The 27,052-nt window shown below is 38.7% G+C and overlaps 1 protein-coding gene and 1 long non-coding RNA gene across 4 annotated transcripts; both read left to right on the top strand.

Moving 5' to 3' along the window:
- Window positions 1-10,028: 10,028 nt before the first annotated feature.
- LOC120211564 (proteasome subunit beta type-5-like) lies at window positions 10,029-13,351 on the top strand. The gene is made up of 8 exons (XM_039210072.1): window positions 10,029-10,162; window positions 10,329-10,460; window positions 10,562-10,691; window positions 10,924-11,030; window positions 11,785-11,919; window positions 12,013-12,116; window positions 12,839-12,939; window positions 13,055-13,351. The coding sequence occupies exons 2-8, from the start codon at window positions 10,347-10,349 to the stop codon at window positions 13,180-13,182; spliced, it is 819 nt and encodes a 272-aa protein (XP_039066003.1). The 5' UTR covers window positions 10,029-10,162; window positions 10,329-10,346; the 3' UTR covers window positions 13,183-13,351.
- Window positions 13,352-20,554: 7,203 nt separating this feature from the next.
- LOC120211563 lies at window positions 20,555-23,741 on the top strand. Of its 3 annotated transcripts, XR_005524611.1 has the most exons (5): window positions 20,569-21,229; window positions 21,342-21,374; window positions 22,645-22,708; window positions 23,106-23,446; window positions 23,566-23,741. It is a non-coding gene; the product is annotated as an uncharacterized LOC120211563 (long non-coding RNA). The 3 variants fall into 3 exon arrangements; XR_005524609.1 differs by lacking the exon at window positions 23,566-23,741 and having other exon boundaries at window positions 20,555-21,229; window positions 23,106-23,374; XR_005524610.1 differs by lacking the exons at window positions 22,645-22,708; window positions 23,566-23,741 and having other exon boundaries at window positions 20,555-21,229; window positions 23,106-23,374.
- Window positions 23,742-27,052: the final 3,311 nt, after the last annotated feature.

Genomic DNA, 27,052 nt, shown 5'->3' with positions numbered 1-27,052 from the left:
TCTATTGTTAATTGGTAAGTCAAATGCAAGTTTTGTTAACATATATACTCCTTTTGGTTTGAAAATGTTTGGTTAAGTACCTAGAATTCAATAATTTGTTGTTTGTAGGTTTTAGATGTGTAGGAAGTCTTGTTTGAGCAAATGTTTGGTTTATGCAGGTTAATCCTTAAGTGAGCTGCGTGAAATGGATGTACGGGTGCAAAAATGATTCGTGAAATGCAGTTTTCTTATTATTATTTTTTGATTGTTTAATTGATTTGTAAAAAATGATTTGTAAATGTTCATTTGTTTAATTGATGTGTACATAATTCTTATTTCTGCTTGTTTAATTGATTGAAATGTAATAGTTGATTTGTTGATTTTCAATCTGCATTATGTTGAAGGCAAAACAGCATGTCGCAACACGAAACTGACTATCGCAACGAGAGAATCGCAATGCGAAATGAAAATCGCAACGAGAGAATCGCAATGCGAAATGAAAATCGCAACGAGAGAATCGCAACGCGAAATGAAAATCGCAACGACAAAATCGCAACGCGAAACTAAAATCGCGTTGCGATTTTCATTTCGCTTTGCGATTCCCTCGTTGCGATTTTCATTTCGCGTTGCGATTCTATCGTTGCGATTTTCATTTCGCATTGCGATGGTCAAATGATTGCCTAATAAGTGATAACAACTGAACATATCATAGCAATTTTCAAACTCAAGTTACTAATACATGCCTAACTGAAAATGTTAAAAGTTCACACATAAAGTCTACATAATACAACGTTTGAATTTAAATCACCTAAGTTAACAGTCCCAAAAGGTGAAGCCGGTTGTGATTTGGATTTTGAAGAAGATGATTGCGATTTTGATTGTCTTTCGCAACGCGATTCTGACTTTCGCAACGAGATAATACATAATCGCAATGCGAGTTTCAAAGTTCGCAACAGGTTTTAGTTTCGCAAGCCAAATTTTTTGTGTATATATCTACGCAGCAGCAACAACTCATAACCTAAATCCCTAAATCGCAACTCATTCTATCTCCATTTATCACTCTCTTCGGTGACATCCGTTCCTATATCCAACGACATCCTTCCCCATCCGGCAACAGGTCTTAGTTTCGCATCTCGTTTGTTTAGTAAATTAATTTACAACCATGAAATCATCTAATGTTGATCATGTTTGGATAGATTTGTGTTTTGGAGGGTCATGGGAGAATGTTCATGGTGTTTTACAATATGCCTTTACCCATGAATCTTCAACTAAAACTGTCATTAAAAAAGTTAACTTATGAAACTCTAATGTTACGTGTTTCAAAGAAATTGAATTTAGAGCCCCTAAGTGGATTTAGGCTATCTTATCAGAGAAATAGTAAAGTTTATTTGTTAACCGACAATGAAGATGTTGAACGATTCATTGCTTACATTAGTGTTTCAAGTGATGATGTTACATTGTATGTTGTTGAACCTAGAAGTAGTATTGTTGGGTCAGTAGCGGGTAGTAATCAACTAAGTGGGTCTCAAAACCCACAACCTTTCTCTAATCCAAATCCAAACCAGCTTTCAGCACCAAATTCCGGTTTTCGTATTGACCAATTAGACGATGATGAGCCAAGAGAAAAAATTGTGAGTACTAGTCAGTATTCGAAATTTGATCTTGGTCAATACTCGGACTTTGATATTGGTCAATACTCGGATTTTGATGATGTTTCAGAAGAAGAAACAGACCCTGCGTGTAATGATTTTGATATTGGTCAATACCCGAATTTTGATGATGAAACAGCCGTTGCCGAGGAAGATGTTGTTGATGATAATGAGGAGGAAGTTACGACTGTGAATGAACATGTTGAACATCCATTCTGTAATTCATATAATCCTGAAGAAGAAAAAGAAGAAGAAAAAGTCCCCGAAGAAAAGAAAATGCCACGGGAGTATAACTGGAATATGCCAGAATTACTTCAGTTACCGGAAGAAGAGTTGGTAAAGAAATCAGTTGATTGTTACACAAAAGTTATTCGTATCAAGAAAGATGATTGTTTTGATACAAAGGAAGACTTGAAGATAGCTTTGTATATGAAATGTGTGGAAGATGGCTATCAACTAAAAGTTAACAAATCAAGCAAAGATCGTTTCGAAACAAGGTGTATGATTGACAAAAACTGTACGTGGCGTATGATTGTAAAGAGGATAAAAGATTGCGAAATGTTTCAAGTTAGGACTTTTATTGATAAACATACATGTTCAAGAACCCAAGTTTTTCCTCACCATAGACAGGCAAACAAAAAGGTGTTGGGTGGTTTTCTGGCTGAGTTAATGTTTTTGAATGGCAGGGTATATCGGGGACATGAAATTATGACTGACATGAATGCTCGGTTCAAGATTAGTATCACATATTCTCAAGCTTGGAGAGCCAAATGTTATGCCTTGGAATTGTTGAGGGGGTCGCCAGAAGCATCGTTTGCCCAACTGCCGGCTTATTGTCACAATTTAAAGCTGAAAAATCCTGGGTCGGTAACTCATATCAAAACAGATAGAGATGGACGCTTTGAGTTGATGTTTATCGCCATTGGTGCTGCGATTAGTAAATCAATATAATTATGTTGACTCATTTTTGTTAGTTACATGCATTTCATATTTAAATGATTATATTTCTTGTGTATATTATTTTGTAGATTCGTTCGTTTATTACTTACATGCGCCCTGTTATTATAGTTGACGGAGCACATTTGAAAGGTCGATACCTTGGAGTAAACTTATTAGCAGTAGCCATGGATGCTAACAATGGGATATTGCCAATAGCTTACGGGGTTGGCAAATCTGAAACCTCTGATTCATGGACATGGTTTATGGGGAATCTTAGGGATTGCATAGGTCCTATTAGCAATCTGACAATCATATCCGATAGGGCAAACTCAATTGACAACGCTGTTAGAAGGTGTTTCCCAGATGCTTTTCATGGACTTTGTGGTGTTCATTTGTATAGAAATCTAAAATCAAGGTCAGCTGGTATAAAAAAGCACAAATGGACATACTGGAAGGATGTAAAAGCTTATCGGGAAGTGGATTTCAATAAGCATATAAACTGTTTAAGACGTGTTTTGCCTCAGTGTGCTCAAACACTAGAAGATGTCGGGTTTGAAATATGGTCAAGAGTACATCAACTTGGAGCAAGATATGGTTTCATGACGTCTAATAGTGCAGAATCAATCAACGCTCTAAGTCGTCATTCCCGGAAATTACCCATTACTATGTTAATGGAGTTTTTTCGAGCCTCTATTCAACAGTGGTACTACAAGAAAAGAAACCATGCAGGTATTATTTCTTTGAATTCGTAACTTATCATATATTTTACTAAGTATTATTTATTTAAATTTACAGGAACATTGGAACATCGTGTTACACCATGGACTGAAAAAAATATAACGAAACGTGTTGTGAAGTCAACGTCATGGAGAGTTGAACCATGTTCAAACACTTTGTTTGACGTACTGGATAATAACTTAAATGGGCTTGTCGATCTAAATGCAAGAACGTGTAGTTGTATGAAATGGCAAACATCTGGTTATCCGTGTGGCCATGTTATAAAAGTTGCTCTTCATCTAAACCAAGATGATTCAAGCACATACGCTATGGATTGCTACACTACAGAAGTATATCGACAGACTTATGCCGAGATTGTCTACCCTATTCCACATCCTTCTGAGTGGGACATACCAGATGACTTACAAACAGTTTTGCCACCAGCCATGGACAGAAGGCTACCTAGCCGACCAAAAAGTCACGATCGTATACCGTCTAAGGGTGAAGAGAAGAAGAGATCGACATGTAGTCGGTATAAGGAAAGTGATCATACAAGGTTGACATATGGATCACCAGTGCCATCACAACATCTTTTCCTCTACCAAAATATGGATCATCATCAAAATCCAAAGCTCATATGGTGTCAAGAAAAAGGCAATCAAAATCGCAATCATCTTTAAAATCACAATCACAACTGGCTTCACCTTTTGGGACTGTTAACTTAGGTGATTTTTAAATGCAAACGTTGTAGTATGTAGATTTTATGTGTGAACTTTTAACATTTTCAGTTAGGCATGTATTAGTAACTTGAGTTTGAAAATTGCTATGATTTGTTCAGTTGTTATCACTTAATAGGCAATCATCTTAATGTCTATCGCAACGCGGAAATTACTATCGCAATGCGAAATGAAAATCGCAACGAGAGAATCGCAATGCGAAATGAAAATCGCATATGGTATTTCGCAATGCGAAATGAAAATCGCTACGAGTGAATCGCAATGCGAAATGAAAATCGCAACGCGAATTTAATTTCTCGTTACGATTTTAATTTTGCGTTGCGATTCTATCGTTGCAATTTTCATTTCGCATTGCGATAGTACTTTTTGCATTCAACATAATGCAGATTGAAATCAACAAAATCAACCATTACATTTCAATCAATTAAACAAGCACAAATAAGAATTATGTTAACATCAATTAAACAAATCAACTTTTACAAATCACCTTTTACAAATCAATTAAACAATCAAAAAATAAGCAATAATTCTTAGAGAAAATAACACTTCTACTATTGAATCAACTTTTGCAGCCATACATCATTTTCACGCAGCTCACTTCTGAGATTAACCTGCATAAACCAAACATTTGCTCAAACAACACTTTCTACACATCTAAAACCTACAAACAACAAATTATTGAATTCTAGGTACTTAACCAAACATTTTCAAACCACAAGCCTATAAACATACCAATTATTTATGGACATTTTTATAACGCGGATGCAGGTAGGCAGCATCTCGTATATATCGATCTAGCCATATAATGCCGAAACCACAAGCCTACTGCAGCTCTATCTATATCGGTGGGAGGTAGATACTTTATACTTCCTGTGATCAAACGGTCCAACGCCAAGCATACGAGAGGACCACAATCCCCTCTGGGTCCTTTCGTTTGTTGTGGTGCGGTCTCGTCTCTGCTAACTGTAATATTGAGCTTCTTTGGCTTCTTGTTTCCAGAACGAGTCCAATAATTTATCGCATCCAATAATTTAGCCAAATAAGAGCTCCATCCCTTAATAATATCTCTTAAATCATCCAATGATATGTAATTTATCATGCTGTCATATACTATTGCCTTAAGGGATGGGATCTGAAGCTCGACGAGAAGCCAATGGTTACGTTCCAAAACAGGGATAAACATCTGCAATCATAAGTAATAATTCATTCATTTGCGCACTTATTTATGAATACCTTTAAACTCAATCTAAAATAAACACTAACCTTATCGACCTCCCACCATGCAGGATAAAGTTTAGCTTGTCCATTGCCCAACGCAAATGATTCATCTCGTTGATTCTTCAAGTGAACGGCGTTAAAAGACGTCGGCATAATTGTATATCGTGTATTTCTTTTATTTTCCTTAAGTTTCCTAATTATTAGAAGACGCGACACCCACGCATCGATATGTTGTTTTACAAAAAAAGACATATATTAGTAACTTACATAAATTTAAAAAAAATAATCAAATTAAAATATAAGAAAATTATAAGACTTACCCCTCCATCGAAATAGCCATTGTCTTCGACCCCTAATAATACGCCCCACCAAGACCGATCAAGCAACAAATAGATATCATTGTTGAGCTTGCATATGTCAGTGAAACACCCCTGGCTCCGCTCATGTAGATAAAAATCAACTGCAGTCTTAGCCCAAAGGGTGTTATCCAGAATTGTGTCCGGTAGTTGTTTCCTCTCCACTTCAGATACCGGTATGGTACTGGCCGGTAACTCATACGAGAGCCAACTTGAATCCATCATGTCCGGCACGTCAGAGGGTTTCTCAAGAATCCTACATATGACGCCATGTGAATCGGGCTCTTGAATGGTGGGAGGGACTTCTTCAACGATGACAGTGGCCTCTTGAACGGTGGGAGAGGACTCTCGAGGAATGATAGGGGCCTCTTCAACGATAGGAGTGGACTCTTGAGGGATGTCAAGCGAGTCGGGCTTCTTCTTGCGGTGTCTTTGCACTATTGGGGTATACAGAGACTTAATAGCACGTGCACGCCGTCTGATGCGTGAACTATGTCGTGCAAGAAAAACCCGACGTAAAGCATCCACCTTATCGGTCCGCTAAATAATTAAATACAAATATCAGTAAATAAACAGACATGATATTTAAACAGTGAAAACAAAGACAAATATATTTCAAACTTTCAACCAAAAGATAAAACAAAGACAAATACTAACTTCACAGTGTTAAAGAATACACAGTTTAGCAGAATTGGCAGCAACCGAATAAATTTACTTCAACCAAAAGACAAAACAAAAAGACAAATACTAACTTCACAGTGTTAATAAACAGTTTAGCAGTATTGGCAGCAACCGAATAAATTTACTAAGCAATCTAAGTGAAATGGTTAATTTAAGTGAAATTACGAGTAAATTTATCATCAAGATAAATATGGAAAATCTTAAACTTACCTCGTTGCGTAGAGTATGAACCTCATTCTGCAACGATACTACCATCTCACGTAGAGCGGCAACCTCACCACGTAAAGTAGACACCTCCACACGCCATGCACCATCGTTATCGCATAGAGTACCGATCTCCTCACGTAAGGCATTGACCTCATCACGTAACTCCCCTGACTCATCCCGTGGAGGTGGAGAACAGGGAGATAGAAGTCGTGACATCTTTTTCGGTCGCCTATCATGAGGTGATGGTGGAGATAAGGCTCGATGATGTGACGGGATAGGTGATGGCTCTCGTTGTAGAGGTGTATAGTCGGGTCGATCAGGTGATGGCTCTGGGTGAGGTGATGGATCTCGAAGTGGAGGAAGTGGAGGCTGCTCATCATTCGTGCCATCAAGAAAACGTTGACTAGCTTGCCACCAATCAGTGGCAAGCTCAGCCTCCGTGGGTGTCAGTCTCATTAATGGAATGTTGGCCTCCTAAAAATATAAAAACTCAAACAAAGTTAAACGTCTACTATTAATAACTTGTTTATATATGATAGTATTTGTGTTAACTTACATTATTTATTGTCGCATATGGTATTAAGTCTTCCCAATCCAACAGACGTTTCCTCTTCCAGGAAATAGCCCTGGGAATATCATTTGAAGTTTTTATTGCATATGTCTTCATGGCGGGAAAGGCCTCGAATATCCAAATCTACAAACAATATAATAACAAACATTAGTAATTATTAAATAATTAATTATAATTTTGAAAACATTATATAGAAATTCTTACCTTAAAGGCCCAAACAAAGCCTGACAAAGTGTATTTCGACCCATCGCCCCGCAAACTTTTGCGGTCATCAAAGGCAGACGACAACTTAGTCCAGGTAGCTTTCCATATATACGAACCCCACGGAAACATATTCCATGCATTTAGGTCCTCTACCAATAATATTAGCTCCTGAGGAATAGGTTGTCTGTCCTCTCTGCCTAAAAAGCCGGCATACAAAAGTAGTAGAAGGCATACTCGGACAACATCGACGTCATTCATCTGAGTAAAACCATCTTTCTTATTAAACAATTTCTTCATGCCGTCGACGTGTAAGTTCGGCTTCTCTATTGACTCATCAGGAAAAACCCTGGATAACCATGATGGGCGGGTGATATGACGAGTGTACCGGCCTACATCATCGTGTCCGAATCGTAAACCAGTGATTAAGCAGAACTCCTTCCGCCCAAAACAAGTATACGCCGGTGGAAAATGAAACCATATCTCTTCCTCACCACGTTGTATACTGTCGGGTAGATCGCTAGTCATGGTCTGAAGCCACAAATGGGTCAAATTAGCATCTCCACCCGGATGCTGTACTCTCAGCCATGGCCCGAAGCAGGTTTCCTTAAACAATTTTCTTTGTGCAGGTGAAAACTTCGAAGCAATTGTAGTGGCTAGGCTAACTTTATTCCTTAATGTCAATGAAGCCGAAAAAAATTTCTACAAAAACAATAAACATACCAAGTTAAATATACCAAAAACTACACTGTCAAGATATACCAAAAATAATAAACATAAATAGTAGTTTATTCTTGAAACTAAAATTTGCAACACTGTTTTGTCATTTGGTTGAAATGAAAATCGCAACGAGATAATGATAATCGCAACGCGGAAATGACTATCGCAACGAGAGAATCGCAACGCGAAATGAAAATCGTAATGCGATTTTGGTTTCGCGTTGCGATTTTTATTTCGCGTTGTGATTCTCTCGTTGCGATAGTTATTTCCGCGTTGCGATAGTTATTTCCGCGTTGCGATTTTCATTCTCGAAACTATTCTTCTTCTGTATTACTTCAACCAAAAGACAAAACAAAGACAAATACTAACTTCTCAGGCTAAACAGTTTAGCAGTATTGGCAGCAATCGAATGAATTTAATAAGAAATCTAAGTGAAATGGTTAATCTATTATTGAAATTACCAGTAAACTTATCATCAATCTCAATATGAAAAACCTAAAATAATGCAAAAATTTCAAAATAAAAATAAAACAAAACTAACCATCGGAGGTTGATTTTCCATTTCTGAATGATTGTGAGAGATTTTTGACTGTGAATGGTTGTGAGGGATTTCGCCGGCGATGGGGACGGAAATCTTCGGAGATGGGGACGGATTTCGCCGTAGAGAGTGAGAGATGGAGATGGGACTGAGTGTTGTGATTTTAGGTTTGAGGTTATGAGTTGCGATTACTGTGGACGGTTCAGTTTCCGATTTATTAAGAAAAAATTCGTGTTTGGAATTTGAAAAAAAAATACGCGTTAATACGAATGGCGCTATGTAAATCGCAATGCGATAGTAAGATTCGCATTGCGATTTACGTATTCGCATTGCGATTTCCCTAATTCGCATTGCGATTTACGTATTCGCATTGCGAATTATGAAAATCGCAACGAGAATACGTAAATCGCATTGCGATAGTAAGTATCGCATTGCGATAGTCAGTATCGCATTGCGATTTTCCCAATTCGCGTTGCGATTTACTTATTCGCATTGCGAATTGGGAAAATCGCAACGACACTGTAGACAATCGCAACGCGATTTTCAACTATCGCAACGCGAAATGCAACGCGAATTTGCGATAATGGAGATCGCGTTGCGAATTAGCGATCGCATTGCGATTTTGTTGGTCATTTTGGCAAATCCGGAAAAAGTTGGTTAAAATCGTATATTATATGGGATTTTTGGTTACTAAGTTTATTTTCTCTTTAATAAATATTTCATTATGGAATGAGTTTCACTTAAACCCAACTCGTCCTTGCTCTTTTTAAAAATATGGTCCAACTCGCACGACTCTTAATTTTGTATAAAAATATATTTCAATTAGTGATTGTAATTTAATTCGAACATGACAAGTTTCGACTCAGTCATATAAGGTCAGGTTTTAAAAAATTGAGAAAGAACCAAATCAATTTTTTTTTTTTTTGTAAATGGTGAGATCGAGTCGAGTTTATGATGAAATTTTTTTGACTCGACTTGGCTTGGGATAATAGCATGATTTTTTTTATATATTCAGAGGCAATTGCTATTATGACATCATCTCTACATTTTTTTTCAATTAGGTCCTTAATTTTTAAAATAAAAATAAGATATTTTTAATATTTTCGGATCAAGTTGAATATGCGTTTTTATCTCAAAACTCGAGTCGAGTTAATGTCAAGGTGATATGCTTCTCAGTTCGAGTCGAGTTACTATGAAGGTGATATGCTTCTCAATTCGAGTCAAATTAACTAAAATCTCGATCCAACACAATCTGTTACCATCCCTAATCCAGATCGAGTCGGATTAGAAGCCATCTACGTCGGAGAAAATTATCATTCTTAATCAACTTATATCATTGTTTGTTACTGTATTAGATTCGGCCCAATCTATTGGACAGATGAGCTCTTGGCCCATAGATCCTGATAGGTGATATCGTGAATTCTGGATTCTGGAATCATTGTGCGGTGTCGAAACTACCAATCTCCGTTTGGAATCAAAACTTGGGCCGATCCAAGACGACCCAAACAAGCTGATTTTCTGTTTCCCATAGCGCAAGAAAACTGGGAAAGAAAAGTAGAGAACGAACCCATTTTCCTCGTTATAATTTCAGTCTGCTGCAGCTTATTTCATTCGATCTCACTAACTTTTTACCTTCTTGAATCGAAAAGGTTTTCTTCTCAACCTCACTTTTGTATATACATATGTCGGTATGAATATTTTAAGGAAGAGTGTTATTGTTTTTACGCCTAGGGTTTATGTTGTAATTTGATTATTGGGAAAGAAATATATCATCGGATGCATCGAATTTTCTGATTCTATCTCACACTTTCTCAGATTTTCTAAAACCCGATCATGAAGCTCGACACCAGCGGTTTAGAATCGGCTGCGCCTGTCTGGGGTGCTCCGAGTGAGCTTGTTGATGGGTTTTCAGCTGCTCCGTTGTTCGAGGTCCCGAATACTACTGATGTGAGTTGGAATTTCCCTTTAATTGGTACCACTGTTTTAATTTTCTGAGTAAATGGAGAGATTTATGCCCAATTTTTATATGTTTGATCGGTTTATTGCAGTTTGATGGGTTCCAAAAAGAAGCTATCCAGATGGTGAAACCTGCTAAGGGTACCACCACACTTGCTTTCATCTTTAAGGAAGGCGTCATGGTTGCTGCTGATTCTAGAGCCAGCATGGGAGGCTATATCTGTATGTTTATTTATTTATTTATTATGTTATGTCTATTTTGCAATAGTTAGATATTATTTGCAGAAATTTATTGGTTAGAAAATAGTTGACTTATGGTCATTGTGAACTTACTAAACCTTGATATATATGTGTGTGTGTATGTGTTGAATCTGCTATTTTGTTGTTGATGTTTTGGGATAGAATCATAGAAATTTAAAGCACTATTATCATTCCTTTTCCAATGATTTGGCAGCTTCACAGTCGGTGAAGAAAATTATTGAAATCAATCCTTACATGCTTGGTACAATGGCTGGAGGAGCTGCTGACTGTCAGTTTTGGCACAGAAATTTAGGCATCAAGGTAATGGAACAAAAAACTGCCCTCTTGTGCCAGCGGGATAGTGTCTGTGTCTTTTTTTCTCTTTTGTGTTGGCTTCGTATTGTTTGCTGTGTACCGTATTTTTTTGCATATTGGGCTATGGGTCATTTTGGCATTCTCTTTGCAGTTTTCATTGATGCTCATTTATTGCAGTTTTTCTAAAACATGGGGTTATACAATGTAGAAAGCGTGAGTATGCTTCCACCTTAAAGGCTTCTGATGAGATGATTTTTCAGTTAGCTCTAAAATTTAAGTGCAGATGTACTGCATTTTCTAGCACATATATTAGAACAAAGAAGTAGAAAAAGATTTTGTATTTAGCATATCTTACCAACCGTGAAGTATATTCAATGCCCCCTTTAAATGTAATTTATACTCACAGATTAGCCGTTTAAAGCTCCAACTAAGGGAAGTTGTTTTCACGGTTTTGATTTGTATGCAGTTGTGCTTTCATAACCTAAGTGGATGTAGATTTATAATATTAGGTCTTTTTCCTAGTTAGTAAAGCAAACTTTTGACTAGGAACTATTCAATATGAGTTCTCCTTGCTTTCTGATTGCTTGGGTAGTTACATTTAAGGCATTCTGGCTGCCTAATTGCCTTGCTGTCAAAATGGAATATTCTCAAAAAGAAAGTGGAGCCACTACTTAGTTGAGAAAAATTTTAGGCCCGTTACTGTGTTTTCCCAATTACACTTACACAAATTGCTAATAGATGACCATTTCCCTTGATCTAGTGCCGGCTGCATGAATTAGCAAACAAGCGTAGAATTTCTGTTACCGGGGCATCAAAACTGTTGGCAAACATTCTCTATTCTTACCGAGGAATGGGACTGTCAGTTGGAACCATGATTGCTGGATGGGATGAAACGGTATTTGAAACTAAAATTTGTTCTTTATCCTTCCTTTTCCCCTTGCATTCTAAGACTTTCATGTTTTAACTTGCTGCCAAACCTATATTCTAGGGTCCTGGACTATACTATGTGGACAGTGAAGGGGGAAGGTTAAAAGGAATGCGTTTCTCCGTTGGATCTGGTTCACCGTATGCTTATGGTGTGCTGGATAATGGGTATGGAATTTTCTCCCGTTCTTTAATTGCTATTGTTCCATTAATAAATGCAAATGCGATGATGTAAAGTTATCACAATCTATTCCTTCTAAAGGTAGACTGGTAGATTTAAAATTAAGTTCTTGAAATGATGTCAGTCAAAGATGTTGCTACAAAGTTGGCCAATAAACTGCAAATTTATCATGACCTTCTTATTAAGCTAGGTTTAAAATAATGATATGTCAGTTGAAGATGCTATGAAGTTAGCCAAGAAGCAGAGTCTCCTCGTAAAGTCATCGTTGTCTAATAAGAAAGAGACAATGGAGGAGGAATGTGTTGAGTGGGCCTGTTAAATGCTTTATTGTAGCCTTTTGGTTCTATGCACTTTTATTTGTTGAGCGAGCCTGTTAAATTATTTTTCCTAGTTTTTTTGGTTCCTTCCACTTTTTTGCTCTCGCTGAAGCGCGGATTTGATAATAAGCATACTGCTGCCCAATTGAAGCTCTGACCAATACATAACTCCGCTTCAATGAAATCTTTCTGATTGCTGTAATCAACCCTTTCATTAATTTTCTAACTTTGCTTTGGGACGTCGACTTTTCTTGGCTTCTTTGAAGTAAATCATAGATATTCTCTTGTATGCTGTTTAGTCAAATTATTTTTGACATTTTTATTCGTCTCATTTTGTGCTCAGCTTTATGCATTCATACTCATAAAAATCTTGTTTTGGATGTTGGTGCTAGCTATCGGTATGATATGTCCGTTGAAGAAGCTGCGGAGTTGGCCAGAAGAGCTATTTATCACGCCACATTCCGTGACGGAGCCAGTGGTGGTGTTGCCAGCGGTATTCTCTCTCTCCCCATCTCAAGTCAACATGAATTTTCTCAGCAATTGTTATATATGATATGCATGTGTTTGTGTGTTCCCTACTTTAATGAACTTATTATAAATTTTATCAGTTTACTACGTGGGACCAAGTGGCTGGAAGAAGCTATCCGGCGATGATGTCGGGGAACTTCACTACAAATACTATCCAGTGATGCCAAGCACGGTCGAACAGGAAATGATTGAAGTAGCTGGTGCATAAGCCAACTTGAAGGTGGTTGTTGCTTTCATAAGATGGGTCATATGAAGCAGTTTCCTCAACATTAAAAGACAATTCGGTCATAAACATGGGTGCAAGTTAATGTTACAAGAACTCCCCCCATCAGTTTGTTATATTGATGTTGAAAATTTTAATGAATCTCTGTTTTTAGAAAAACCCAGTGTTGTCTAGATGTTATTTTATTCTCTTTTGGTACGCTGCTCTCTCTCACATCCTTCCTTTTCTAGCTTAGCATGTTATTTTCATGATAATAATTAGGGTAAATTATTCATTTAGTACCTAAACTATCATTTTTTATCATTTTTAGTATCTAAACTTTCAAAAAAAATAAAAAATATGCATAATGTTTAGTTTTTGTTTTATTTTAGTACCCCACCATTAAAAACTTGATATGTTTAGTACTTAAATTATCATTTATGATCTGTTTTAATACTAAATTTTTAATTTTTTTAAAACTTAATGTTAAATTTTGAATGGGGTATTAAAGTGAAGTAAAAATTAAATTTTAAGTATGATTTTTAAAAAAATTAAAAGTTTAATTAATATAATAAATCAAAATTGATAATTTAGATATTAAACGTGTAATTTATCCTAATAGTTATAATAATAATAATGGGAGGAATTAATCCTAATAGTTATAATAATTATAATGGGAGGTGGAAAAAGAAGAAGACACGGATGAAATGATTTTCAAATAAAAGCCTCCGAACTCAGTGAGTTGGGCAGTGAACAGTCGGACTCAGTTCAACTCCCATCTCTCATTTTGGCGGGAGGTTGGGTCTCAGCTCGTGTCTTCCTCATAAATACCTTTGTCTCTCTCCTCCTATCTGCTCAACCAACCTTACCCATTATCTACGGTCTTCACTGCCAAAGGAAAAAAAAACTCGGTTTCTCAGCTCTCTCGTCTTCTCTTCTCCAAAAAACCCACATTGTTAATTCACACATAAAAACAAAAGCAAAATCCTTTGTATCGAATGATAATGAGGAAACCGCCTCTGTTTCTACTCCTTTTCTTCTTCTTCTTCTTCTTGTTGCTGAGACCTGCCTCTACACACTGAAAAATCCCCAAATTAAAAACCCTAGAATTTGGAAAATTTTGACCTGAATTCCTAAGTTAAAATCAGTGATCAAATTGTAAAATTGAAAGGCTTGAATCCGTTTTTCCAAAACCCTAGAATGTTCAATGGCTTTCTTTGTAATTAATCCAATTTTCTTTTAAACTAAAAATTTCCCCGACTATATCTCTGCACTGCGCCCAGGGTTTCTGTCACGGACCACGAGCCCACAACCGAGGTTAGTCCATGAAGAGCAGTCCAAGTGGTGTTTTGGACCTTCTAGAAGCCACAAAGACTTAGGTGGCATTTAAATATGTATAGATAATGCCCACTTGTTTTTGGTAGGTAAAGATTAATCTCGACCGTCGATGTAATTAGATCTTAGCCGTTCATTGAGGGGAGCTTTAGCTATAAATAGAGGCCTCCCCTCCTCATTTGTACTCACTCCTTCACTTTGAGAAATCATAAGAGCATTATTCTCTCAAAGCTTTCTTATCTTCCTTCTTGTGCTAGTTCTCTTGTCTAGCTTCCGTCGAGGTTCTAAGCATCCTTGCTTAGGATATTTTCAGGCTTACTTAGCCACGATCACTAAGAAAGCGACTAAGGCTGCACGTTCCGAGGCGTCGAAGTTCTAAGGGCGTGACAAGTGGTATCAGAGCCAGTTTTACAAGAGATGGCACAACACAACCAAGACGAGGTCCCCACAAGCGAAGTGATGGAGACTCGCGCTGTAGTGGCAAAGAAACGAGGGAGCTCGAAGGATATCGTGGCCTCGTTTGAGCAAAGGGTCGGTAGATTAGAAGACCGATATAATGAAGTCCAAGAGACTCAAGACTCGGTTGAATCTCGCTTAGAGAAGGTGGAGTCCGTAGAGGATGTACTCCGTAAAGAAACTCAAGCACTCATCAGCGAGTTGACGGATAACGTAGATGACCGTACCAGAGGCCTCGAGAGCATGTACTTGGCCATGAGGACCGAAATAATGCAGGAGGTAAAGGAGCTCAAGAGCGAGCTGCTCGTCTATAAGGCTGCCGTGCTGAATGGAGTGACTGGGGAGGCGCAAGCACCAAGACCCAGGATCGACATCCCTAAGCCGAAGGAGTTCAAAGGGAGTCGGACTGCCCGAGATGTGGAGAATTTCATCTGGGGCATGGAGCAATTCTTCCGTGGCATGGGTATCGAGGATGATACCACCAAGGTAAATGTTGCTTCCAATTATCTTACCGATGTTGCTATGTTATGGTGGCGTCGTAGGTGTTCCGAGATTACAAAAGCAATCGGGACGTGGGAGAAGTTCGTGGGAGAACTCAAGGAGCATTTCTATCCGAAGAATGCTGTGCTCGAGGCTCGAGCAAAATTGAAACAATTAAAGCATGACCGATCCATCTTTGAGTATGTCAAAAACTTCACAGAGATCAAGATGCAAATCCCGGACTTGGGCGAGTCCGAAGGTTACTTTGCATTTATGGTTGGACTACAACGTTGGGCCAACATGGAGATCCAAAGGAGGGGAGTGACCGAACTCTCCAAGGCATTAGATGCAGCCAAGGCTATTGCCCCGTTTGAAGTAAAAAGGACCGACTCTCTCCAATCCAGGTCGAAACCCAAAGGTAATAGTGGGGGAGAAAAGGCCAAAGGAAACTTTCACAAGCCAACGGGAAATCATGGGAAGCCGAATGATCGACCCAAAAAGCTCTTCAATCCTTGGGAGAAGAAGGGGGAATTATCATGCTTTTCTTGTGGAGGAAATCATATGAAACGAGATTGTCCTCAACTTGTGAAAATTGCTGCCATCAAGGAGAATGATGGGGTGGAGAGTGAGACTCTCAAACTTGGCTCCATCCTTAGCACCATGGAGGTCAAGAAAGGCCGCAAGAAGAAGGGATTGATGTACGTAGACATCACCGTCGCAGGCCAAAAGATGAGCGCACTGGTGGACACAGGTGCCTCAGAATTGTTCATGTCCGAACAAATTGCCAAGAGACTTGGCCTTCATGTGGAGAAGGCAACGGGATCCATCAAAACCGTGAATGCCGAGGAAGTTCCAATTGCAGGGGTCGCAAAGGGAATCGAGCTAACCGTCGGAGGTTGGTCCGGAAAGGAAGCCATCAAGGTAATTCCTCTCGATGACTTCGATTTTGTTCTTGAGTTAAGTTTTTTGGACCGAATAAATGCTTTCCCAGTTCCTTTTGCCGATTGCTTGTGCATCCTGGATCCAAAGCAACAATGCATTGTTCCAGTGAGCCGAGGGCCTGGAATCTAGGCCAAGATGTTGTCCGCAATCTAATTCTCAAATGGGGTGCGCAAGGAGGAACCCACCTTTGTGGCTTCATTGGTGGAAATTGAACCCACAATGACCGAGGAAGTCCCAAGAGAAGTGGGACAAGTATTGGCGGAAATCAAAGATGTGATGCCTGCTGAGTTACCCAAGAAGTTACCTCCAAAGAGGGATGTGGATCACAAGATTGAATTGGTGGAGAACGCAAAGCCACCCGCTCGGGCCCCTTACCGAATGGCTCCACCCGAGTTAGAGGAGATGTGTAAACAATTGAAGGATCTCCTCGATGCCGGATACATCCGACCATCCAAGTCCCCCTATGGTGCACCGGTGCTATTTCAAAAGAAGTACGATGGTTCTCTACGGATGTGCATAGATTACCGAGCTTTAAACAAGCTCACGGTAAAGAACAAGTATCCCATTCCCCTCATTGCGGACTTGTTCGATCAACTTGGTGGTGCAAGGTGGTTCACCAAGCTAGATTTACGATCATGCTATTACCAAGTCAGGATAGCCGAATGAGATGAACCGAAGACAGCTTGTGTGACCAGGTACGGTTCTTACGAATACCTTGTGATGCCCTTTGGCCTCACGAATGCTCCGGCCACCTTCTGCATATTGATGAACAAGGTACTACAACCCTTTCTAGATCATTTCGTTGTAGTTTACCTTGACGATATTGTGGTGTACAGTAAGACCTTAGAGGAACACATCGAACATTTGAGAAGAGTGTTCCAAGTCTTACGAGATAACGAGCTCTATGTTAAAGAGGAAAAGTGCTCGTTCGCTCAGAAGGAGGTGCCATTCCTAGGCCATGTCGTTGGAGGAGGCAAGCTCCAGATGGACAAAGACAAGATCCAGGCGATTGATGAGTGGAAGCCACCCACCAAGGTAACTGAATTACGAGCATTCTTGGGGTTAGCCAACTACTACCGACGGTTCGTGAAGGGCTATTCCAAGATCGCAACACCTTTGACTGAGCTACTCAAGAAGGACAAGGTGTGGGAATGGAGCACGAAATGTCAAGATGCTTTTAAAAAGCTCAAGGATGCCATGGTGAATGAGCCCGTGTTGGTGTTGCCAGACTACACCAAGCCTTTTGTAGTCTTCACTGATGCATCTGATGTTGCCATTGGTGGAGTCCTCATGCAAGAGGGATATCCGGTTGCATACGAGAGCCGGAAGCTCAACGAGATCGAGAAGAGGTACTCGGTTCATGAGAAGGAGATTACGGCAGTTGTACACTGCTTACGCACATGGCGACATTACTTGCTTGGGTCCAAGTTCGTGGTGTTCACGGACAATGTTGCCAACAGTTACTTCCTCACCCAGAAGAAGCTTTCTCCCAAGCAAGCTCGTTGGCAAGAGTTTCTTGCCGAGTTCGACTTTTCCTTGGAGTACAAGCCCGGGAAGGTGAACTGTGTTGCAGATGGCTTAAGCCGGAGGTATGCCATCGAGACTGTGGAAGGTACTCTCCTCGAGAGAATCAAGGAAGGATTACCCGATGATCCTGTGGCTGAACGAATCATCGAGGGAGCCAAGGAGGGGCGAACCCGAGAGTTTTGGCTCGAAGAAGAATTGCTGTACCACCGAGGCCATCGTCTCTTTGTGCCTCGATATGGGAAGTTACGCAAGGAGCTCATAAAGGAATGCCATGATTCTAAATGGGCGGGACACCCGGGAGTTGATCGGACTATGGCCCTACTTTCGGAGCAATACTATTGGCCGCACATGGCTGAAGATGTGCAGGCCTATGTGAAGACTTGTCTTGTATGCCAACAAGACAAGATTGAGGCAAAGAAACCGGCAGGACTGCTACAACCGTTGCCCATTCCCGAGCGCCCATGGGAGAGTATTTCCATGGATTTTATAATTGGTTTGCCCAAAACTGATGGACTTTCAAGTATCATGGTTGTGGTTGATAGGTTTTCGAAGTATGCGACGTTCATACCCACATCTAAGGTGTGTCCAGCTGTAGAAGCCGCTCGAATTTTCCTTAAGCACGTGGTGAAGTACTGGGGAATGCCGAAAACCATCATTAGTGACCGGGACACACGGTTCACTGGGAGGTTCTGGACGGAGTTGTTCAAACTGATGGGATCGAGCTTGAACTTTTCCACCGCAGTTCATCCACAAACCGATGGGCAAACTGAGCGAGTGAATGCTCTGTTAGAGATCTATTTGAGGCACTACGTGAGTGCCAACCAACGAGACTGGCCAAAGCTGTTAGATGTGGCCCAATTTTCCTACAACTTGCAACGGAGCGAGGCGACAAACCAAAGTCCGTTCGAGATCGTGACCGGGCAACAACCATTGACACCCAACACGGTTGTTACCAAATATGAGAGGCCCAATCCATCAGCACACAACGTTGCCAAGGAGTGGCACGAGCAACACGACTTAGCCCGAGCTTGTTTGAACAAGGCAGGAAAACGGACCAAGAAGTGGGCTGACCGAAAGCGGAGGGACGTGAACTTTGAAGTTGGCGACCTTGTCCTTGCAAAATTGGCCAACGTTTTTCGCCATGCGGACGTGCACAAGGGGCTTGTTCGAAGATACGAGGGTCCCTTTCGAGTTGTGAAGCGAGTAGGCACCATGGCCTACAAATTGGAGTTGCCTCCAACCATTCGAGCGTATCCCGTCATCCATGTTAGCCTGCTCAAACCATACCATCAGGATATCGAGGATCCAGATCGAGGCAAGTCACACCGAGCGCCAGTCGGAGTAGCGATCTCCTATGACAAGGAGATCCAAGATATACAGGCGGAGAGATTTATTAGACGACCAGGACACCGCCCGAGGCATGAGTACTTCGTTTTGTGGAAGGGACAACCCGAGTGCGAAGGGGAGTTGGGAGCATGCCGAGGGACTTTGGCAATTCAAAACCCGAATAGATCAATTTCATGCCAGACGAGTGACGAGGGCGTCACCAGAACGAGTGGGGGAGAATGTCACGGACCACGTGCCCACAACCGAGGTTACCCCATGAAGAGCAACCCAAGTGGTGTTTTGGACCTTCTAGAAGCCACAAAGACTTAGGTGGCATTTAAATATGTATAGATAATGCCTACTTGTTTTTGGTAGGTAAAGATTAATCTCGACCGTCGATGTAATTAGATCTTAGCCGTTCATTGAGGGGAGCTTTAGCTATAAATAGAGGCCTCCCCTCCTCATTTGTACTCACTCCTTCACTTTGAGAAATCATAAGAGCATTCTTCTCTCAAAGCTTTCTTATCTTCCTTCTTGTGCTAGTTCTCTTGTCTAGCTTCCGTCGAGGTTCTAAGCATCCTTGCTTAGGATATTTTCAGGCTTACTTAGCCGCGATCACTAAGAAAGCGACTAAGGCCGCACGTTCCGAGGCGTCGAAGTTCTAAGGGCGTGACAATAGAGTACCGCGGTACCCGTGATTTTGTAGTAGCGCTACCTTCCGCTACACTTGTAATAACGCCCGCTACGGGCCACCGAATTAATTCGGTCAAAAAATGGTTAAGGATTTTTTAAAATTCGATTAATGATTAATTCATTTTAAAATCGGTTAATTAATTATATTAATTAAATTAACCTTTAAATATAATTCTATTAAGGTCCAATCCATTTAAAACTCAAATCGATATTAATTAATTAAAATAATCTCAATACTAATTATAAAATGTTTGAATTAAATTAATTAGATATTATTTATAATTAGATATTATTTAAATTAATTGTAAATTATTATTTTTTAAACTAAAAAATACTAAATTCTAAAATTCTAAAAAAATCGGTTAATTTGAAAAATTAATCGAATTAATTAAAATTTATTCAGTTCGGTTAATACTTAAAAAAAATTTAATTCGATTAACAGTTAAAAAAAATTCGATTAATTCGATTAAGGGTATTTTGATTTGATTACTCACCATTTTAATCGAATAAACACCATAACTATGGTCGCAATAGTATCTGCTATAGTCACCATCGCGGTAAAAACAAAATGATTGAAAACTTACGGCGACTTGAAACAATGATTGTGCCCGTTATTTCCTAAAAAAACAAAACAAAACCCTTGCGTAGAAACCTTGTATCAGTGCCGCTCCACGCCTTATCTTTGATTCGTAGTCCGGTCTCGTAGTTAAGGACGTCGATCTTCGTTCATGTACCTCAACATCTCCCCATGACCATCGATGTCTTTGAACAACATCGGTTTGTGAAACCCGTAAGCCTTGGCTCGCTCTCGTCGCCGTGGGAGTCTCGCGTCAGTCGTATATGGCAGTGGTAGGGTCGAGCGCTCGTCGGGGAAGACTCGAATGGACTGGGTCGTGGTTGAACGGCGTTGTTTGGCTGTGGAAAGCTTCTGTCGGTTGCTGCCCTCTTCCGTTGACGTCGCCGACGGCCGTTTAAGGTCATGGCAGGGCCGACCGTGATATCTTCAATCCATGGGGAATACTGCAAGTGCACCATTGTCGCTGACAGTCCTATTTTATTTTACCGACATACCATTATATTCGAATTAGAATCAGAATCTGTTGTCGGGTCCCGTTCGAGATTGAAAATAATTTTAAATAGTCGTAATTATTATTTCTTAAATTGGGATTTCTGATTTGGGACTTAAATTCAGACGTTGTAAATTTTGCAGGAAACTTTGAACATGGAACTCAGTTACCTCCTCCACCATTGTTGCCTGCAAATTTTGAACCGACCCGTATTAATTGTGTTGAGCGTGAGTGATAGTAAATTTAGACATTTGAAATTGTCAAATTAGTTAGATTAGATTATTTATTTAATAAATTAATCTGTAGAAACTTATTCGGTTCCAACCGTTATCGTGATAGGTGTTACGACTGACGTTGGCTATTTTTATCGAGGTGTGTCTCTATCTGGTGCTAAATCTTGTCTGTGATAATTGTTTGATTGTCTGAATTTGAGTGGAAGCATGATTGTTTTGTGATATTGTTGAATTAATTATTATTCTGATAGCATGTTGATTGAAAGTTGATTTCGAGCATGATGGTTATATGACTTGATGTATCAGTTGGAATTCAGATAATTATGTTATGTGACATGTGATATTTATCGTATTCAGATTATGTTGTGTTCAGACTCTAGAATCATGTAACTGCGTTCTCATTCAGATCGGATTGGAATTCAGATATATATATATAATATTTGAGTATATGTTATTCAAATCGGATTAGATATCAGATATGTGTGCCATTTGCATGTCATACTGGGTTTGGATTGATAAGGGAAGTTTAGTGTTTTTACCCGACTGAGTGAATTTCACTTCGGATCCAGTGGCCTCTGCCTTCGTGGTAGACCCCACTTCGGATGGTGTTAGTAGATAGAGCGGTTTTGGGGAACCTACTCTTCAGATGATGTAAGGCATTTGGGTGATCATTTATTGCATATTTAGTCAGGTTGTGAATATTTTGTTAAATCAAATTGTGAATATTTTTGTTGAATCGAATTGTATGTTGATTTGTAATGTTTTGTTTGTGATTGATGAACTTTAGAGGCACACTAAGTTTTATAGCTTATACCCCATAGTATTAAATGCAAGTGAAAGCAAACAAATTAACTCAATTCTTACCTAGAAATCAAGCAAGATAGGGTGACATAAGATTTGCTTTTGTTTGGCACTCGAGAAACGGCTAGGACACCCGAGTTACTCTAGCATTATGACGACCGTACTTTGTTTGTAAATATCTGGATATTGTCTATTTGGTACGATTTCGATGAACGTAAATTCTGAGTCATACCGATATGAGTTCCGACGCACGTAAATTCTGGAATCGTACCCTATGCTCGACTAGGTACGGGATGTTTGCTTTTGATGCACGTAAATTTTGGACCTCACTTCGACCTTTCGAGGATCTAAGGTAGACTAAGGGCCATAAGTTTCGATGCACATAAATTCCGGTTCTTACCTTGAAGCTAGGTTAGTACGCTGTCCAAGATGCGTGTAAATTCCTCCGACCACGCTACTTGGCCTATCTCATGTTTGTTATGTACTTTCGCATGTATATGACTTAGCATTTCAGCATGTTCATGTAATGAATGCATGTAGTATCGCATAGTTATTTTCATGGCACTGAGCTTGTGAGCTCAGCGTATGGAATGTGTTTCCGTGCACAGGTTAGTGGTGAATCGTTGAGGGAGCCTATCGTATTTGTCCATTCCTGACCAGTCGATTATCAGAGTATGGCTTGAGTATTTGTAGAGGGCATGTATTTTATATGAACCTTTTGTATTCGAGTAATAACTCTATTTTGATTTTAAATTCTACGGTTGTAACGTACGTATTTTGGGAGACTCTCGTATTTGTAAACTTTATTTCGATTCCACATATAACATGGTGGATGATTTTGATGATTATAAACTGTTTTGAAAAGAAATTTTCGGGTTGACCATTTTGGTGGTTTCATGTGGCATTGTAATCCATGGATCTTCGGGTAGGACTGGATTAGGGTGTTACAATTCTAGTGGAACCATTTTGTATGTAGGCGGGGGGAAAAGGGTCAAATTGGCTTGTTGTTACTCTTTTATTAGCAATGCTTTACAACTTGTGGGACTAACATATATATTTCTTGGATCAGGTGAACGCTTAAGTCCTTGGGTAGCTGTAGGATGCTTCACAATGGGGGTGTCGATAATATTTTTCTAAGCATGAGCACCTTTTGCTTGTTCAATGGTGGGATTCATTTCTTACATGTGGACCAATGCATCTCCTGTCAAAATTTGACATGTTTAAAGGGTTTGTATGATGAACAGAGTTTTGATGACACTACCAAGAACTATATACAAACTTATTTGAATTGTAACTGAGCATTCTTTGGCAGATTATTTTTCCATTATCTTCAGTTTACCCTGTGTGCTTCCATTACCAGTGGCCCTAAAGCTAAGTTGGATTGCCAACTACAAAGTCTACAATTGCCAAGTTTGATTCCTTTCTTTTATATTATTAAATCTCCTAGCCTTTTCACCTTCTTTAGAACTGTTTTTGTAAAATCTCATTCTTTTGATCAATCTAATTTACCTTCATTTCCTTTTGTACAGAGGAGACTGTAACCTATGGATCGAGAAAGGAGTTGCAGATGCTGAAATTCAAACTTCAGATTTACTAGATGTCAACTCTTAAAGGTAGCTTGCATGAATCAACTAGATTATGTTTTGGATTCATTTTCCTTTCTTTTCTATGAAGTCAGATCTTGCGTATAGCGGGTTGACAGGAGAAAAGGCGTTAGACTATAGAATGTCTTGTTTTGGTTTTATTGTGATGAAATAAGGCATTTACACTTCTATTTAATCATAGTTGGTACCGTACATATGCCAGCCCCTTGCCCTTTGCAAATCATGGAATTTTGAAGATATAGAGGGGGGGGGGGGGAAGAAATAGATCAAATCGATATCAAGGCAGTAGGTGATTTAAAGCAGATAGAAATACAAGCAATTACATAAGCAGTGAACCTATGCTTGTATCTCCTCAAAACCATAAGCTTTTCACCACTCCAGTCGCATGCAGATAGGATAATCTTCTTCATAGGCTTCTTTCCTGTACTGCTTCCCTCAGTGACCGTCACTGTTTCTTCATTGGTTTCTTCATCTTCACCCGAGTGGAGAGGATAGCTCCGCAAAAACACTCTTCTGTTATTGTAGTCTTCATAACGAAAGCTCCTAGTTCTCACCCCATCCTCTTCATCCATACCTAGGAATATGCTTAATATCAATGCCTAAGCCTAAGAATGATCATATTAAGTTAGGGTTCTATATATATTTAGGAATTGGGTAGCTGACAGGATGATAAAGACATAAAGGTAGGAAAGTGATAACCCGATAACGATGGCAAACAAAACCTTATAGTATTTGGTTTTCCCAAGGTTCCTTAAGAATATATCTTCCATTTTTATTACGCTCTTGATTTCTACAATGATATCATTGGTGGGGTTTCATTCCTTTTGTGGATCAGTAATTCATCATTGTTGATTTTTCTTTTTGCACGGGATATTCCTAACATTGTTGTCCCTACTAGATTTCTTTATTCAGTCATGTTTCATACACACTTTCTTTAATGTATTTGTAGCTAGAAGATAATCCGCCATGGTTATATATTGTGAAGGTTGGAACAATTTTGTTTGTATAAGATTGGTTTAGGCTTTTTCCCTTTCAGCACCGGACCTATTGACCAGTTTATTTAGATAGGGTTTTGCACGGTCTTATTAGTTTATTATTAGAACGATCATCTCAATCTAATTTTCTTCATTCACAACGTCAAAATTCGAATTCCTCTAAGACCGTCTTAATTCGATTGATTCATATGTAGCTCAGAATATACGCAATATCTTCTTGTGTTTTCAGGTTAAGATTTTGTTTGTTGTATAGAAGAAATCCAACAGGTATAGTGTGTTTGAAGTTTTGGTACAATGGAGTCTAGTTATAGGCTTGAAACTTTGATGTGGGTTCCACTGAGTTTATAATATTAATTAAAAATAATTAAATTATATATTTCTAAAAATAAGCAAACAGATAGGATTAAAAAATGCTTAATTAAATATTATAATAATGATAATAATTAATCACATTTATTTTTTGCCATTGTAACACGTTACCGGAAAATCCCAACTAATTAACAAACGATTGCTTTGTTGCTTCACTTTCACTCCGCTGTCTACCACCCACTAATTTTGTCATTATATTCCAAAACAAATTGTGAGAAATCATAGAGTTTTGGTACCCAAAATCTCGACTCAATTTACAAATTCATCGTAATTTTAAATTTTTAAATTTGCTCACTGACGTTGAATTTTTTTTGTTCACTCTAAGATGAATTAGATTATTTTATTATTTTTCTCACATGAGATGTCATATTTTATTAATATTTTAACACCAAATAGGATTAAAATAAAAATAAATTTAAAAAATTACAATTACACCCTTAAATTATACCTAAATTTTCAAATTATATCTCAAACTTTAAACCCCAAATTATAACCCTACACACCATCATCATTGACAAGCTCACCCCTTTCACCGGCAATCACCCTCCCACGGGCGGGCGGTACCCTCCTACCGCTGAACGGTCAAGCTCACGGCCCTCGACCGACCAAATCAATGAATACAGCGGTGCAAACGTTTGACCCATCCACCATCTCTGTTGCAGAGCAAGTAAGTGCTCTACAATGATAAATTTTCCTCTCTAACAGTATTTAAAACGAAAAAAATCATAAATTGACAAATACCCATTGCCGATGATAACATCAGTCATAAGCTAAACTAATACACGGTTACTTACAGTTTCGAAAGATGCATGGTTTTAAGCTCATTCAAACAAACATGAAAGCTAAATCAAATTCTTTCACTTTTTTCTATATAAAATAAATTATTACATATTATTACTGCCTGGAGTTAAAGTGTCTTGATTTCTAGAAGCTTGCTCCTGCGAGAACTACCCTTGAAAACAGAAATTAAGATGAAATGAAATAAAAGTAATGGAAAAGCTTCAAATTTTTAATGGAAAAAAAAGGGGAAGAATCTTTTCATCGCTAAGAGAACGAACAACAGCTTTAGCGTGGTCCCAACGAGTGGTGGATTTGGTGAACCTTTTGAGATAAAGAAGGCCTCCAATTAAAAACAGTGTCTTCACTATCAGACCTCGAGTTCGACTCCATCCATTCGAGTCCGACTTCATCCACCAGTCTTCTTTTCACCTCACCTAAACACCCACTAAAAAAAGGCCATCGTGGCAGCCACTACGATCGCAGTCACCGACGGAGCTAACCCAACGCTGCCGTTGAAACTTGAATGTGGGTGGTGGGGGTGGGAATTTTTGTTTTTAGGTTTGGTTGTATATTTTAATATTTTTTAAAATTTATTTTTTATTATTATCCAAAATACTATTAAAATATTAATAAAAATGTGACATGTGATATGAAAAATAATAAAATAATCTATGTCATCAATGAGTGATAAAAAAGTTCAATGTCTAAAGTTTAGTTAATAAATTGAAAAAAATTAAAGTAAGATGTGTGAAATAGAAAAAAGAGTAAAGTTCAGTAAGTAAATTTGTAATTTATCCTTAAAAATGCTATTTATGTTGGATTTAGAGTGAAACATTCACTATATATTTAAGGATAAATGCATTGATACTCCTCCCTATATATTTTTCAATTAGATCCTCATTTTCTTTAATAAAAATGAGAATTATTTATTTGTATGTGTGTCGGTTCGGGCCGAGTTAGATCAAATCGGATTAAATATAGATTTTTAACTTAAAAATCGAGTTAACTAGAGTTTCTTTAAACTCAAGTCGACCGACAGATGGAGGGATAGAGTTCTTGGATCGAATTCAAGTCAGCTATAAACTCGACTTGTCTCGCCTATGTCCATCCCTAAGAGTAACTTAGATAATGTTACATTCATATAATATCATTTTTTAAAATATATATTACACTTCTGTTATTATTATAAATTCAATTTGATCTGATCTAATTTGACTCACACTTTAATATTATCTCGAATAATTTTATATTATACTAATATTTTATAA

The sequence above is a fragment of the Hibiscus syriacus genome, unplaced genomic scaffold, assembly GCF_006381635.1.
Source record: "Hibiscus syriacus cultivar Baekdansim isolate YM2019G1 unplaced genomic scaffold, ASM638163v2 tig00109972_pilon, whole genome shotgun sequence".
Classification (NCBI taxonomy): Eukaryota; Viridiplantae; Streptophyta; class Magnoliopsida; order Malvales; family Malvaceae; genus Hibiscus; species Hibiscus syriacus.
The sequence above is the reverse complement of the archived record's forward strand: the minus strand, read 5'-3'. Positions and strand labels throughout refer to the sequence as shown.